The sequence below is a fragment of the Phytophthora infestans genome, genomic scaffold, assembly GCF_000142945.1.
Source record: "Phytophthora infestans T30-4 supercont1.36 genomic scaffold, whole genome shotgun sequence".
Taxonomy (NCBI): Eukaryota; Oomycota; class Peronosporomycetes; order Peronosporales; family Peronosporaceae; genus Phytophthora; species Phytophthora infestans.
In genome coordinates, this window is record NW_003303723.1 from 1,295,551 (window position 1) to 1,310,301 (window position 14,751).

Consider the following 14,751-nt stretch of genomic DNA (forward strand, 5'->3'; position numbering starts at 1 on the left):
TCCACTTCCACGTGGAGCGGATCCTCCAGGAGCAACGGCGTCGCGTTAAGCGACAGCTCATCATGAAGTGGAGGGGTTATGCCCACTCCGAGAAATCGTGGGAGCCGACTGAGCGACTCCTGATTGACCGCCCAAAGGCTGTCGCAATCTGGGAACAGAAGCGGCGACAGCTTTATAAGTAGTTCGAGGCTTCTTGCCCGAACGGGATACGGACGCTAACGACACTCCGTACCCGCTCTCATCGTGAGCGCTAGAAGCCGCGCGCTGCAGGATGTCCCTTGGCAGCATGCGCTTGCTGACCATGTGGGCAAACTGAACACGAAGGTCACGCTGGTCCAGGATGCGGGACAGCAGCTGATCTTCATGGAGTTCCCGTAAATCCGTGGGTGAGTACATGAGAGACTCCACCCAAGCCCAGAACATGTCCTCACAAGAACGCCAGGTGGGACAGCTCTCGGGCAGAACCCAGGGGTATCTTCAAAGAGGATAGAGACCACCCCGGTTCTCGGGCTTCTTGCGACAAGTCGTAAAGTCCTTAAGAGGGACATGGTGTGGCGCGAGAAGCACACACCGAGCCGCCTCCAAGCTGTCAGCAAACAACTGTTCCTTTTGAACAAGAGTACGCTCGTAAACACCCCTAGAGGTTTGGCCGCCAACAAGGCCACGAGGAGCAACGAGAAGCTCCAGGAAGAGGTCAGACCCAGAGCTCTCCTCGGGAGGCCAATACCCTCTTGAATTGATGGCAGCTCCCTGGCTGACGGGGGCCACCACCAAACTCCCGCGCACACGCTGGGTAGCTTGGAAGTCCTCTTGCTGCTGGTCGAGGTCATTCGTGGTCTCCCGGGACTCCGAAATAGCACCCTCTTCCTCCTTCTTCTCGTTCTCTTCATCCGAGGAATCGAAGAGGCCCCGATGGAAGTACCGCGTTTTCTTCTTCTCGTGAAGTGAAGACTTAGAAGCCATACGTTTCTTAGAGGGCTTGGCGCCTTCGGCTTTAGAGGCCTTATTGCACGCGCAAGACCCTCGGCAAGCGAGAGACGTTTGCGAGGTTTCTCTTCCTCATCGCCACCAGCTTTGGGGGTGCCCTTAGCCTTGACGGCCGGACTCTCAGAGCGCACAGACGTCCTGGGACTGTGATCACCTTAATCACTAGCGAGCGACCGCACGCTGCCGTCCTTGTGCTCGCTGGGCACTGGGCTGTGCCCCATCCGCAGAGCCCACAGGAGCATCGTGCGTGCTCTCTCTCTTCACGCAGACGGCACTGTCGCGTTACTACTCCGCCAAGCGGGAACGTAATGAACATCTGTGCGACTACATAAACAGGCTGAATGGCTATGCTCGGACCGCTCATCTACACTTCGAGAAGAGTGGTCGCGACGCGAAAGAACACGTACAGCAGTTCCTGGCAACATGCGATGATGACAAGCTGGCGGAGAGTCTCTACCACGCTCGAGTCGCCGACATTCACGAGCTCGAAGAGATCATCGAAGATGTTCTCAAGGGCAAGGAGAGAATGGCCAAGCGTGACAGTGCAGACAACTGATACCGTTGTATCTAGATCGACACGCGACGTACGGCGTCTTGACCGTGAGGAGACTGGTCGGCTTCGTCCTCACTGCCAGAGTCGAACTCACGTTCAGCGAGCCGAGGGTTCGGACGATTGTCTGGAGTGGCCGAGGGCGACGGGCTGCGGCGCTTGCTTGGTCGCTTGCCCACAGCCGCGTCACCCGATGAGTCGATCGCCTCGGAGGCCACCTGAGTAGCCTCCTGAAGCGCCGAGCCTTTGCCGTGAGGCTTAGTGCTCTTGGCTTGCGCCTTTCCGCCAGCAGCCTTGGAGCGTGTCTTCGCACCGCTCTTCGCAGTGCCACGAGGCATGACAAACGGTCGAAGTGGAGACCAAGACGAGGAGCGCACAGACAGCTGCTCGAGGCTCTAACTGTGAAGTGAGCCTATGCCGCGCTCGCGCGGCAAAGTCGATGTTTTTCGACTTTGAGAATGAAAGTTTGTGACGAGCACTTCTTCATTCTGATTGGTCGGTAAGCCGAACCTAAGTGGGGGAGGATGTAACGAGGTACGTAGCCCTTCGTGTACCCCTAGTTACATGGAGTATGACATGTCATACTTCGGGATATTTGGTACTGTACAAGGTACCAAGATCGTCCAAAGCCAACCATTGGCTGATGACATTGCTTTTCTATAGGTGACTTACACTTTGTATTTAACACAAGCTTTATCTACCTATAAATACACTCAGTTTACATTCTACCTTAAATAGGTCACTTCGCTATAAAAGGGGACATGTGAACTGCCGTCCACTGAGAGTTTGTATACTTTCGGAAGCTAACTTCCTCTAGCGCAAGATGTTAGAGGACAATAAATTTCGTGAAGGAATCCACAAAATCCATAAATAAATTTATAAATTGTGATAGCCCATAAAACAAGTTATTTTCTTACGCTTAAGAAACATATTTTCAGTAAATATTTATTTAGGATCCCTGCTCGCATGTCGAAAAGATATGCCAAATGAAACGCTACTAAGGTCTCGCGTGGCGCTGCCACGATACATTGGGCGGTGGAATGGAAGATGATGACCTTGAGGAAGCCAACACTACAGTGAGGTTTGTGCTCGTTGGATATTAACCGCTTGATAAAGAATATAAACGAAAGCAGCTATTTAAGAAATATTATTAATGTTTGTGTCATGCTTGTACTTGAGTTAATACTTCAAGTTTCAATTGGAATGCTTAACCCTTATAAAATGGCGAGACATCCCGCTGTGATTTACTTTAGAAAACGCGACAGGATTAAAAGTGTCTCTTTAAAACGTCACTTGAACTCAGCGCATGACCAATACTGTACGGCGCCAACGACTTCGAATCGAAAGATAATGGCGCTTCTCAGTGAGATCGCGCACTGCCTGTACGCCCAATGCACATGTGCATTTTCTCCTAATGTTCAATTCGTTAGTCGTGGACTAAGGTTTCCCTATGAATAAGCTTCCGTATTCAGCAACAGTAGTGCACTTGCATGCCTCTTGTTGTGCTTGTCATCACCACCGCGACTGACTCACAGCGGTGCTTGCTGTGAAACAGCTGGTAGAAGCAGGAGGTGTATGTCGCTGCGCTCCAAGCACCAAATCCGAAACTGGACTGCTCGGGGGCAGTTAAAAACCGCTACGTTGCGCAGTGATGATCAGTACGATCAGCGCTACATTGCGCAGCGCTAGTAACTAAACTAATAATCGGCATTTTCCACAGCCTGACAGCCGCCACGAGCGCGGCGTCCTCTCGGTGTCTCGCTGTATACTTGCGGAAGGGTATCTTGCAGTCGCCATCACCCATCGTTCACGTCCGTGCGCACCCCTTCACGGAGCAGCAGATTTCCCAGCCTGCATTTTTCTCTGGAAACGCGCTCGTCACATCTAAAGGCGACAAACCAAAAACTGCCTGTCGACAAATTATGAGCAGCGTGACAGCCAGCCACATGATCTTCTCTCTATCCGAGTCAAGAGGAACAGGACAGTCAACTCGACACTTTGTCGCAAACATCGCATCTGTACCCATCGTCACTGGCAACGGCCGCGTCCTTTCTGGCCGGTTTTCGACCAATCGCCCGCCTTCCAAAGCTCGCTCGCAGGCACAATTGCACGACATGGCTCCTTACCGGAAGCCGCCTCTTCCCCTCAGTACGGACCCCAGCGTTTCGCGCGCACCAACGCGAGCCACTCGGCCGTTCACTCTCCGATTCCTCCGTCGCAGGATACATCTAGGCAACAGCGCACATTTTGACCACCTACGGCGTTAAAAGCTCGACTGGGGAAAAAGGCAACACCCTAACCTACCACACCCCATTCAGCCTTCAAGTTGCACGCAGCTGCACCGATTCCGCATTGAAGGCAACGGATTCCGCACTCAGTTATGCTTGAGTTTCCCCTGCATGATGGCTTCTTCCCGCAGATAGCGCTGAGCCGAGAGGAGGTAAAGTACTACAAGCGGCTTGGCAGGGAGCGCGTGACGCAGCTTATCCGCATCATTGAGGACGCTGACTGTGCGTACAAGTGGAGCAGTACCGACGGATCCGCGTACCGTAGCCATAGATCGCGTCTCCCGGGGCGAACTCGTCTCAGTCTTGAGCCTAAGGACGAGCCGTCCGTTTCCTGCCAGCGCGCCAATTTCCTGGACTTCCAGCCGACCAACAAGTCCACACACGCGTCTACGTTGCTCAAGGCCAGTGTCCAGCTCACGGACACGAAAGTGGACGAGATCCTGCGAGCAGTCGCTAAGGTCAAGACGAAAGATTTCAGGAAAGCCATGCGGTATATGCACGGCGACGCGTTTGTGGACGGCAGAACGTTGTTCACCTTCCCGCAACAATCTGCGCGATCTGGTAGCGACGCCACCGATAGAACGCCAACTAGAGCCTCGTACTCGTATCGTGCTATAAAGTGGCACGCCTTTAAGACACACCGGCCACGACATGGAGAAGACGAGAAACTCTTGGATTTTTGCTACTTAGAGTACGCAGGGAAGAAGAAACCGCATCCTGGCTCGAATGTCGTGGGCTTTTGTGTCCAGGAATCGATTTCCAGAGATCGAGAAGTACCAACTTTAGAGAATTTCGGCATCGCGAGAGGTTATCTGTCCAGAATGGGTATCATCGTGTCGAAAACACACCAGCCGAACACGTTTAAGGTGACTTCGATCTGCCAGATCGACGGAGATCTAAATCCGATCGTACGTGGGGTTCTAGAGGAGCTTATGAAGAAGACAGTGTGCGCTGTAGCCAAGATCCCGGGGCTTGTGGCACGGCAGAGAGTGAGCAGTCTTCGATTTGTGGAGCAATGGCAATGGGTACCCAATTCAGACCGTAAGGCGTGTGCTGTCTGCTTACGAGGCTTTTATTTCCGTCGCAAACATCACTGCAGAACTTGTGGCGAAGTGGTGTGCTCGTCGTGTGCTTTGTTACGAGAATTGGAGGAGCCCATTTTTGATATAACCCACTTACGTGTATGTTCTGCTTGTATGACAAGCGCTGGAGCACGACAACAACAGCTCTCGGCGGTGAGTGCTACAGGGACAGGAGATGAGCCTGCGTCGTCTACTTCAAACGACACGGAGTCGTACATCCGAGGTCTGCGTAGTCCACAGCACAACTCGTACGAGGATATGATCTTCCACATGCGTGAATCTCGAGATCGAGACCGTCGACAGAGTGACTTGGCCAGAGAAGTGCTGGAAGCGTCCGATACCGAGCTGAAGCCTGCTAACCCTCCCTGTAAAATTGACGTCAGTCCGCAGTTACGTGCCCAGGATAAACTGCAAGCTCTTACAGATGTTGTGACGCATATCCGCGAAGTTCGAGACACTATTAACCTTACGATGTCTGAAGCAGCGTATGCAGAACGACAGGACGAACGCAGTGATGAAACACAAGAGTACAATGACATGTACAGCGAGATCACGAGTATTCGTGAAGCTCTGGAGAGCTCCGTCTCCAACTTTGACGCTGCGTTGGCCAATGCTACTAATGCAGCGCCTGCGATGTATTACTCTGGACCAAGTGACCGCAGTCAAGACTCGTTCCGTGATGGCGGCAACGAACGCGACGACGAAATGACACCCGATCAGTTTAATTCGGTGGCTCGTATCACGTTTGCTGCAGCCAGAGCGACAAGACAAGCTGGCCAGGCTTTCTTGTCCTTTGGAGAACGCCAGCAACAGCAGTCTCACGTTGCTGTAAGTACTGACGATAACCACGAACAGCATGATGATGCGGCGTCTGTGAGTTCGGCGTCAGTTGCGAGTTATCCGACCATGTATGATAGTGACGACAGCTCGGCCCATGACCCAGACCCATACTCTGCGTCCAACTATGAGAAAATCATGGCTACATACCAGCCCCAGCACGACGATGAGGACGACGATGACAGACACTCGTCATACAATTTTGCAGACTCTGTGCGTCGCGCAACCGAAATCCACGACCTGGAGAAGAAGATCCGCGATTTACAGCGCAGTCTGGACGACGCACAGCGGAAGTTGTCAGTTATCGACAGCGACGAGCCGGAACCGGAAGCACGAACTCGTCAACGGCTAGACGCTGTGCGTGATCGCTCAGCTCAGATGGAAATTGAGAGCGTCTTTGAGATCTTCGGCGAGCGTGGCGTAGATAGCAGTCCAATACTCGGTGATACATCCTCTTCTGTCTCTTCCGGACCAAGAGCTATGTCGCTACCTTCTGACGCAATGGGATCGAGAGGATTAACGACAGAAGACTTGGTTTCTGAACTCCGTGGTGTCATGGCTTCTAGTGAGACTCCGGTACGGGCTAGTGGAGGCTCAAAGAAGTCTCTATCCAGGTCATCAACGCCTCCACTGCCTCCTGCAGTGACCAAGACCCCGATCAGCCCCCCTCCACCCCCACCACTACCGGAATCGCCTCACAAAGCTCGTCATTCACTACCAGCTAAGCCCAAAGCTTATGGCGGTCTTAATGGCAGTAACGGCAGCACTACAAAGAGCCAAGCTCCTGGTGCCAATCGACCTTCTGCAGCCCTCACGGAAGGCTCCTACTTACAAGCTTTGGGCACAACTGGTGACACCAGAAACGGTGATGATGACTACGCTTCATCGTCCTCGGATGAAGAAAGCTACGATGACTCATCCGACGGCTTGTCACTACTCAGCAGCGATGGACTACGTGAGCCCCAATTCAAGAAATACCAGGGCTCCGATGCGTTCTTTGTGGAGGAAGATCTGAGCGCTTTACTCAAGAAGAGGAAGGCAGAAGGTGGGACGTCATCTCCCAGTAACCCAGCGGATTCGCCATCATCGCCGCTGCCTCCTGCTCCTGCAGTCGGCAGGGATGAACGTGACGAGCTGCGCGAACTCATGGCAGGACTCGTGCGTCCTCGCAGCTCCTCACTCCCGTTCCAGTCAAAACAAATGGGAGGCGCGTCATCTGGCGAGCCAGTTTACGACTACGAGAAGCCTTCGTGGAGCGACGACGCTCCTGACCGCGTCCCGACGGCACATCAAGTAGACGAAGCCGTACGAGAAATCCGCGCCTGCTTCGCCAGCTGCCGCTGCGAGTGTCCATCTGACACGGAACGAGCACGCAAACTCACATCCATCTTCAAGGTACTGCGATCTCTGCACCGTGAGGGCGTGCGCTCCAAGTTCCGTACACTGCAGCACGACGACATTCGCTACTCCAAGATGCTCAAAGCCACACCCAGTATTATCAAGCTGCTTAAGCTCGCTGGATACGTGTCGCTGCAGCAGAAGCTCACGATGCGACGGGTAGATCAGGACTATCTCGCTCTGTTCCTGCGGGAACTGGAGCAGGAACTTCATTCTTCCGAATGTCGTATGAAGTGAGCTACTCACAAATTTTGCCATGTTCATGAAATAGCGGTACTACGTACAGACTACACAAGATTTTACAAGTACACTGTACTACGTAGTACAAGATTACTAGACTACAAAACTAAAAGAATAGACAACTAAACAAATAATTTGTACTTGTACAATGTAGTACTTCGTACTGTAGTATACTACGTTAAAGATTTCTTTATAGTACAGATTCTGTACTACAGAAGATATTAAGAGGCATATGAGGTGTAAGTAACGACTATTTAGGGGGACTTCTGTGCCGGTAAACTTTTCTATTGCTTCCGCTCTCCTCGTTTTACCGCGCCAATTAGTGCGGTGGACTGACTTGTCCTGTCAATGGAACGCAACGGAGGCAGTTTATTTACTGTCACCAAAATCTACACTTTGACCGGTGCAAGTTGCATATTGGTATTTCAAACCGAATAAACATCCAAATACTCACACGGACGTGTAGATATGCGGTGGTAGTTGAAGAGTTGGTGCAATGCTATCCAGCATCTCGGCTTTCTGCAAATACACGATCTGGTCGTAAAACCCGCCACCATCGCAGTATCCCTTTGACAAAAGTAGCTGCACCTTCAACCCGAAGGATGGTTCCAACACGTAGAAAAAGCGAAGCGCCGACCTGGTCCATTTATTATGCAGTGGTTGGTCGCTTGGAGCGCGACGTGCAGCCACCGCAGTGAACACGCGAAAGAGTCGCTTGAGCCAAGCAGCGGAGGGCTGGTTATCGTTCGTCACATCTGACTGCACGTACAGCACGCTAAACTGCGAGCTGGTTGTCGTGAGAGCAGCGCGTTGCAGATCAAGAGTCAATAGCACAAACAGAAGGATACGCTCCATATCCAGTTCATCCACGCGCAACTTTCCAGCAAGATAGACAACTACAGGCATCCCCGCAAGATCCACGCCACCGCAGTAACAGAATCCGAGAGCCTTCAGGTCTGACAAATCCTCCGATTTAGCGCGTTCAAGTGCAGCGACATAGTCCCATTCAGCAGTGCTGGCTGTAGCTTTCTCGAGTCGTTTCTGCTCCTCAATTGCAGCCTCGGCAGCTCGTCGCTGGCGTTCCGCCTGCATCTGCTGCAGTCGGTCTAAGCGCTCCGCATCTGGATCACCGTACATGGCCCGAAATGCTTCAATATCGCTGTCGTTTTCAGGATCCACGGCGAACCCATCGGACAGTGGGCATTTACTTAGCAGGCTCTTGTTGATATATCTTTCAAATTCGTGCTGGTTACTGTGCTGTTCAGCAGCAATTGACGAGCTACTGAGGTTACCAATTCGAATCTGACGCTCTGCAATTATGGGTTCGCCAAAGCTATCACCTACGTTTAGAAATGAGTGTTCTGTTTAGAAATGACGATTGCCAGTTTAGCATCAGATACATGTAGAAACGCACCGAGGTCGCGCGTGGCAAGCAACCGCTGGGACTCGTGTTGCTCCTTCACGGTTCGAGGAAAGTAAAGGGGTAAGACCCTCTCATACACATCCATGTCTTGCACCGAGTCCATACATAGAATAACCCGGTCGAAGTCATCCCCGTAGTGTTCCAGATAGCGTCGCACCGTTCTTGCCGCAATGTGAGCGCCTTCCTCTCTCGGATATCCTTTACGTATTGTGTAGATACATCCTGTGGCTACTGAGCGTAGTCCATTTTCTTTGGTGACTGCTAAGACGCTACGGTAACATGAATGTAGCGAATGCTCCGCCGCGTTATGATACTTAGCCTGGTACCGTGGCCCCACTGTATGAAGTATGAACTTTGCGGGCAGCTTACAACCTCGCGTGAGTACAGTGTCTCCTGTGCGACAGGCGCCAGCGGCCTTGCATTCGACGGCGATCTCGGGTCCCGCAGACTTGAGCAACTTGTCAAAGTCCCCGTCACTCTGGCGCATGGACTCACACGTCGAGTTGACCACGGCGTCGACGCGCAGGCAGTAGAGCGGCCCGCGCCAGAGTGAAAGCTTGGCGTTAATAGACGCGCGGACGGGGAAGGGCACATTTTCAGTCAAGGCAAGCGGGTCATCGTCTTCCGTGGAGGAGAAAGTTGCTGCTGATCCCCATACTGCCAGCGATTCCCACGCAATGGGGGCCTCTCTTGTCATGATCGTGACGTCTCAAGATCCAACTTGATTCATCGAATGTCATCAGAACTGGGGCAACATTGGATCAACATTCTCCACTACGAGTCATCCGGAAATTTTGAAGTATAACTTTGAAATTGGTACTGTAAGTAGTTTGGCTGAAGGCAAAAGAAATAGTACTTATTGTAAAGAATCCAAACATTTTTCCTGGACAGCAAGTAGCTAGGATTCAATCATACCTGCTTGACCACGGATTACTGAGAAGCTATTTGAGATGAGATCCCCAGTCGCACACTTAGAATTACATGCCTAATCTTCGATTAAGACGAGATCTGCAGACAGAGCAACTTTGCTACCTATGTATATACGGTACGTAGCATTTCTGGTAAAGCCACAGCGCGACTTGCTGATGTCGTTCTTAGCACACCTGATGATAGTATTTCATATTGTACTACACCTTTGCCAGGTCAAGATGGTGCTACTCCACTTCAAAGTGGTGAAGTAACTAAAACTTTTTAAAAATTATTCTCAATTTTTACATTAGAGTTTATGTCACTTCACAAATATGTCGAGTAAACGCACTCCGTACTTCAAAGTGGTTTATTCGCAGTTCAAAGCGGCTGAATCAATCTTTTCCCAAGCCCTCAACCAAGCCAAGCCTCTACCTACCCCAAGATGCCCAGAGCCCCGCACCTCGCATTTGCCAGAGCTCGTGTCCTCGACTGCCTCCGTGTCGGTGGTGACTGGACGCTTGTGGCCGCCCACAACGGAATCCCCGCCACCACATCACGTCGATTTGTGGAAGCAAACGGAAGCACACGTCGCTGAACGAGCCGACTTGGTACTTGTACGGCTGGCTCCGTATTTTTCAATATGTAACCCCATTCAAGGTACGCAGTATACTGTATTACAATATTTTTTTAAATGTACAGTAGTAGCACTACTATCAAGTATTTTTAAGCTGCTAGCATCTGGGAATCAGTATGAGTATTAATGAAACATCAGAGTGGATTATTATTTTCGGATACAAAAATCAAAATCTACATCGATTACTATCAATAATTTAGACCAAATAGTCTATTCCGAACCCCTGATCCAGCTTCCTGTAGTCTGAAAATTAACTCGAGAAAATACCGTAGGTTAAATAATGGGCGTCTCCAGATTCCTGAGAAATTGCAACTCCACAAGCAGATTGGCCTTGACGAGTAAACTTGTTTTGGGGGCCCTGATGACTAATTGTGCTCCCATTAGACAGATTTAGTAGCTACACTGTCATGCCAATTGAGCCGATCATTCGTTTTCACCCTGATAAGCTACCGGCTGCTAAAAAATGCCAAGCTTACTGATGTACATTTCGACTACATTTTAAGCGCAAAAAGGCATTTTTTTCATACAAAACCCAAGATATAGTGCTGCTATGGCGATATTTCCCTTTGATTATAAGAGTGTTCAATTTATCGTTAATATTAGTGCTATTAGTACTAATAGCGATGGGACTTCGCTTACATAACTCACAAGAAATACTCAGAAGTGCCTTATATCCGTGTATTTAATACCAGCTTCACTATAATTGTCCTCTGCTTAAACTGACCTGCCATAATGCCCGAAGCTTGAACATCACATAGATCTGCGATAATCTGCTCTCGGACAGCAGCCCACAGTAGTTTAAACATCCTGGCTAACGGTAAAACAATATTTACAGTAGGTGAACACAGCCAGCATTCGCTTTACATGCAGAATTTTATGGGACCCATGTGTGCTATATAATACGAATAAGCATCAGATACAGTAGCGCTATCCCTGTCCAGTGAGGTATTAACGATCCTAAATCATTGTACCAGTGGGTTGATCCTGATCCTGATACGTGAATTTAATGGCTCGAAATTTTATAATTCGCAAGTACCGTCTACCTGAGCACGATTGGGACTGAGTTTGATGTGACTATATTTGATATGAATATTTAATTCGTGGTTAAGCCGGAAAAGATATACGTATTTGTAATGAATGATTTTTAACATAAGCTTTTGCAAGTGCTTCTTGCGAAGTACCTTTTTTCGAGTCGAAAGTACACGGCATCGTGCCTCCGTGATACTATTATAATCCACAGGTCGCAACTCTGCTTTGAGTTGGGACTTAGTGGCGCTTTCACCACTTCAGAGCTCTGTGCGGGTCACCTTAGCTGGCTCCATTCGCAATAATTATTTCCAATGACTTGGGCCACTTTCTTTCGCGAAAAGCGAAGCTGCATACGGACTCAAAGGGACACGTTCACCGTAACCTTCGTCATCTGTGTCGCAACAGACCATTCCATAGAGTTTGTTCATCGTACTATTGTTGAAGCCACCGAAGCAACATCTGACTAATTGAGTTTTGTCGGGAACGCAATCGATCAAGTGTTTCAAGGCCTTCTTTACTTCTTCCGTCGTGTACTGAAACATGAACCGACACGAGCCACCAGCAAAATAAAACTTTCGATTCACGAGCTTTGTGACCTCACATTCTCCACTCTCATTGCTTTCGTCATTCACCTCGAGGAGACTACTTGCATCAAGCTTATCGCTGACAGTGTTATAAAAACCTTCGTCGCGAACTGCTGCGAGATACTCGTCTTTTGTCCACGAATACATAAAATACCATTTAATGTTTTCTCGAATGTCTTCCTCCAGGTTCCTCTTCCAAAACGTGGCCATAGACGAGCACACAACGAATCTGTCATCATCGCGTAGATCGGCCAATATATCAATAGCAACCTTTCGGTGATGATCCCCTTCAGCAATTCCATCCAGCACGACGAAGACCTTTCTCTGGTTCACACGAGGCAGCTCAAATGTCGACGATTTCAAAATCCAATACTCCTTCCTGCCAGAAGACAGAACAGTGACGGGGAAGTTACGGCTTACATGTATCCAGACGATATCCCATTCCTTGTGATCTAAAGAAGCCGTAAAAGCCAACGTGCAAACAGACTTCCCGGTACCAGATGGCCCCACGATATGTCCTTTTGCATTTTCGACAATGACGTCTTGGCTCAAAAACTCCCAAAGTTGGCGCACTTGTGGACGACAGTACAATTTCAAGTCGCCCCGCGATAGCAAACCACACCAGTAGATCAGCTCTGCAGGTAGGTGAACGTAGTTGCTGTCTCCCAAATCAACCCGAGGAATATTTAGCTGCGGTACTACTCGACGCCGCTTATTTGGCATGAACGGCTTTTTCACCAGTACGTGCACAGCGCCCTTGCCCTCATCTTCATCTCCTCCGTCAAATCCGCTGACATCGTGGTCCGACAAACCCGCACAGTTAAGACTCGCTGTCATCGCTGCGAGCTCCTCCAGTCCGGTAACGTCACCAACCCCCTTCTTCACGTCTTCTTTTGACAGCCAACCGGTGCTTTCAGTCTTTGCCAAATAAATCTCTAGCAAATTTACTCCTTTCTCGTGCCGAAGAGCTGCCGCGACAGCATTCTTTAAGTCGCCCACCGTTTGTTCCGCGTCGATATCGATAGGGAACGGCGTTTTCGCCTCACCAACAACTCCGCAAAACAGCTTCACCATCTTTTGGAATGAGATATCGTTTTCCTCGCTCTTTGAGGATAAACGTAACCTAACAAATAAAGTTTTAGATCATCGTCGTCACATTGGATCTTGCTCTTCTTTATCTCTTTGATTGAGCTCTTTAGATGGGGTCGCCCACATCTCTTTTTATGACATTATCAAAATAAAAAATTGATTCATAGTAGCCTTTCCATAAAAAAGCGACAATAATTGAAAGTTGGATTCGCACTTAAATGAAGTGTACCATCGCGAAATCCACAATGAGGCTAAATATGCACAGTCAAGGTAACACCCCGTCGAAGTGTGTACCAGCAGAAATGGTGGAAATAGTATATGCCAATCGGTGTTGTCCATTCGAGACGATGACTCAGCTGATAACGAACGTGTGACATCTGAAACCGTGGGGTTTGTGTCTACCACGACAGCAAAAAATGCCCGCTTTCGGGTTGTACTGTTGGATGTTTTCGTTTTCTCTCTTGAGTGCGTAGCGCAGCATCCAGAGCTGGTTTGTCCCAGCTGAAGTCTTCCTTAGCAGTGACCTGACCTCATCGATTGCCAAAACTACCAATCTTGTGTCGTCCGAGGTCTCCATCGGGGTGGAACATTTCCGCTCGTAATCAGCTATTCGTAAGGCGTCCCGAACACCCACATCAGTGGTTGGGTTCGAAAACAGCTCCGTCCATTCTGCACCAACGCCGTCCCAGCTGCCTAGCTTACTGTACCCATGGACATTCTCCGGAAACATGTTCTGTGTGGGAGCGCAATCGCCGCGCGGTGTGCGTTAGCGACAAGAAAGAGTCGTGGGAGAAGCTTATTTCGATGGGTCGTCTACTCTGGAAGAGTACGTTTGCGGCGCCGATGCTAAAGTACGACAACGAAGCAAAAGCAACAGGAAGCGTGCTAAATTTTGCAGCTAGGAAGATGGTGTCAGGGAAGAACTCGCGTAACCTGGAAAGCTACAGTGAAATGACCATGTTTGGAGTAGTTTCGATGTTGTACCGGCTTGGGCTGCGGCCCTATTCAAACTTTTCACTGGCGCTTCGCGTGGCTGCCGATTTTATGGCAGTTCTGGCCTACGTGAATTTTGAAAATGGCGGACATGTGGCTAGTTACACGTCGGACCCGGTACTGGCGCGCGACTATGGTGTGGTACGATTGCATGTCTACGTTGTTAACCTCTATTTTACCGCAGCCGAAGAAGCTACTGTTAAATGAGACGCTGGACGGAACAGACGTTGACGAAGTCATTGCTCGCATTGTGCTGCTTATCACGGTGGACTCGTGTGTGGTGGAAGCAGAGCCCGAGGTGGAAACCTACTCTGATTGTCAATTTATGGGGAAGTTCGTTAGCGTGAAGCTCTTTATGTTGGCAATCCAAGTGGGACGACTGGCAAGTGGGGTTCTGTCATTTTGCATAGCTGTTTTCCAAACCGACCGAGGATTTGCGTTGGGGCTGGGATTTTCCCACAAAACCAAAGTGGAGCAGATTTACTGATCTCGATTTCTCATCGTGGGAAGCGTGAGGTGTCGATGATTTTGGTCCGAGTGAAGAGTGGGTTTCCGAATTCTGCAACCGTTTATATGCCATTGAGCGAAAAGCAGCCGTGTGACGTGATCCGCTTTAACATGAGTCTGCGAGAAATCGAGAACCAATTTGTTCAGTATGAGAGCCTGGAGGTTAAGCTAGCAGCAAATGTTGGAGAACAGACTGTCAGT

At 49.9% G+C, this 14,751-nt stretch overlaps 3 protein-coding genes across 3 annotated transcripts; 1 reads left to right on the forward strand and 2 right to left on the reverse strand.

Moving 5' to 3' along the window:
• Positions 1 to 2,577: 2,577 nt before the first annotated feature.
• Positions 2,578 to 7,379, forward strand: PITG_14743 (uncharacterized protein; the record flags this gene model as incomplete). The annotated part of the gene is made up of 5 exons (XM_002898574.1): positions 2,578 to 2,618; positions 3,258 to 3,685; positions 3,961 to 4,733; positions 5,052 to 5,735; positions 5,763 to 7,379. 5 exons carry the CDS (start codon positions 2,578 to 2,580, stop codon positions 7,377 to 7,379), a joined length of 3,543 nt encoding a protein of 1,180 aa, XP_002898620.1.
• Positions 7,380 to 7,832: 453 nt separating this feature from the next.
• On the reverse strand, positions 7,833 to 9,502 carry PITG_14744 (uncharacterized protein; the record flags this gene model as incomplete). The annotated part of the gene is made up of 3 exons (XM_002898575.1): positions 7,833 to 8,541; positions 8,659 to 8,722; positions 8,797 to 9,502. 3 exons carry the CDS (start codon positions 9,500 to 9,502, stop codon positions 7,833 to 7,835), a joined length of 1,479 nt encoding a protein of 492 aa, XP_002898621.1.
• Positions 9,503 to 11,679: 2,177 nt separating this feature from the next.
• PITG_23025 (crinkler (CRN) family protein, putative) lies at positions 11,680 to 13,035 on the reverse strand (the record flags this gene model as incomplete). The annotated part of the gene is made up of 1 exon (XM_002898576.1): positions 11,680 to 13,035. One exon carries the CDS (start codon positions 13,033 to 13,035, stop codon positions 11,680 to 11,682), a length of 1,356 nt encoding a protein of 451 aa, XP_002898622.1.
• Positions 13,036 to 14,751: the final 1,716 nt, after the last annotated feature.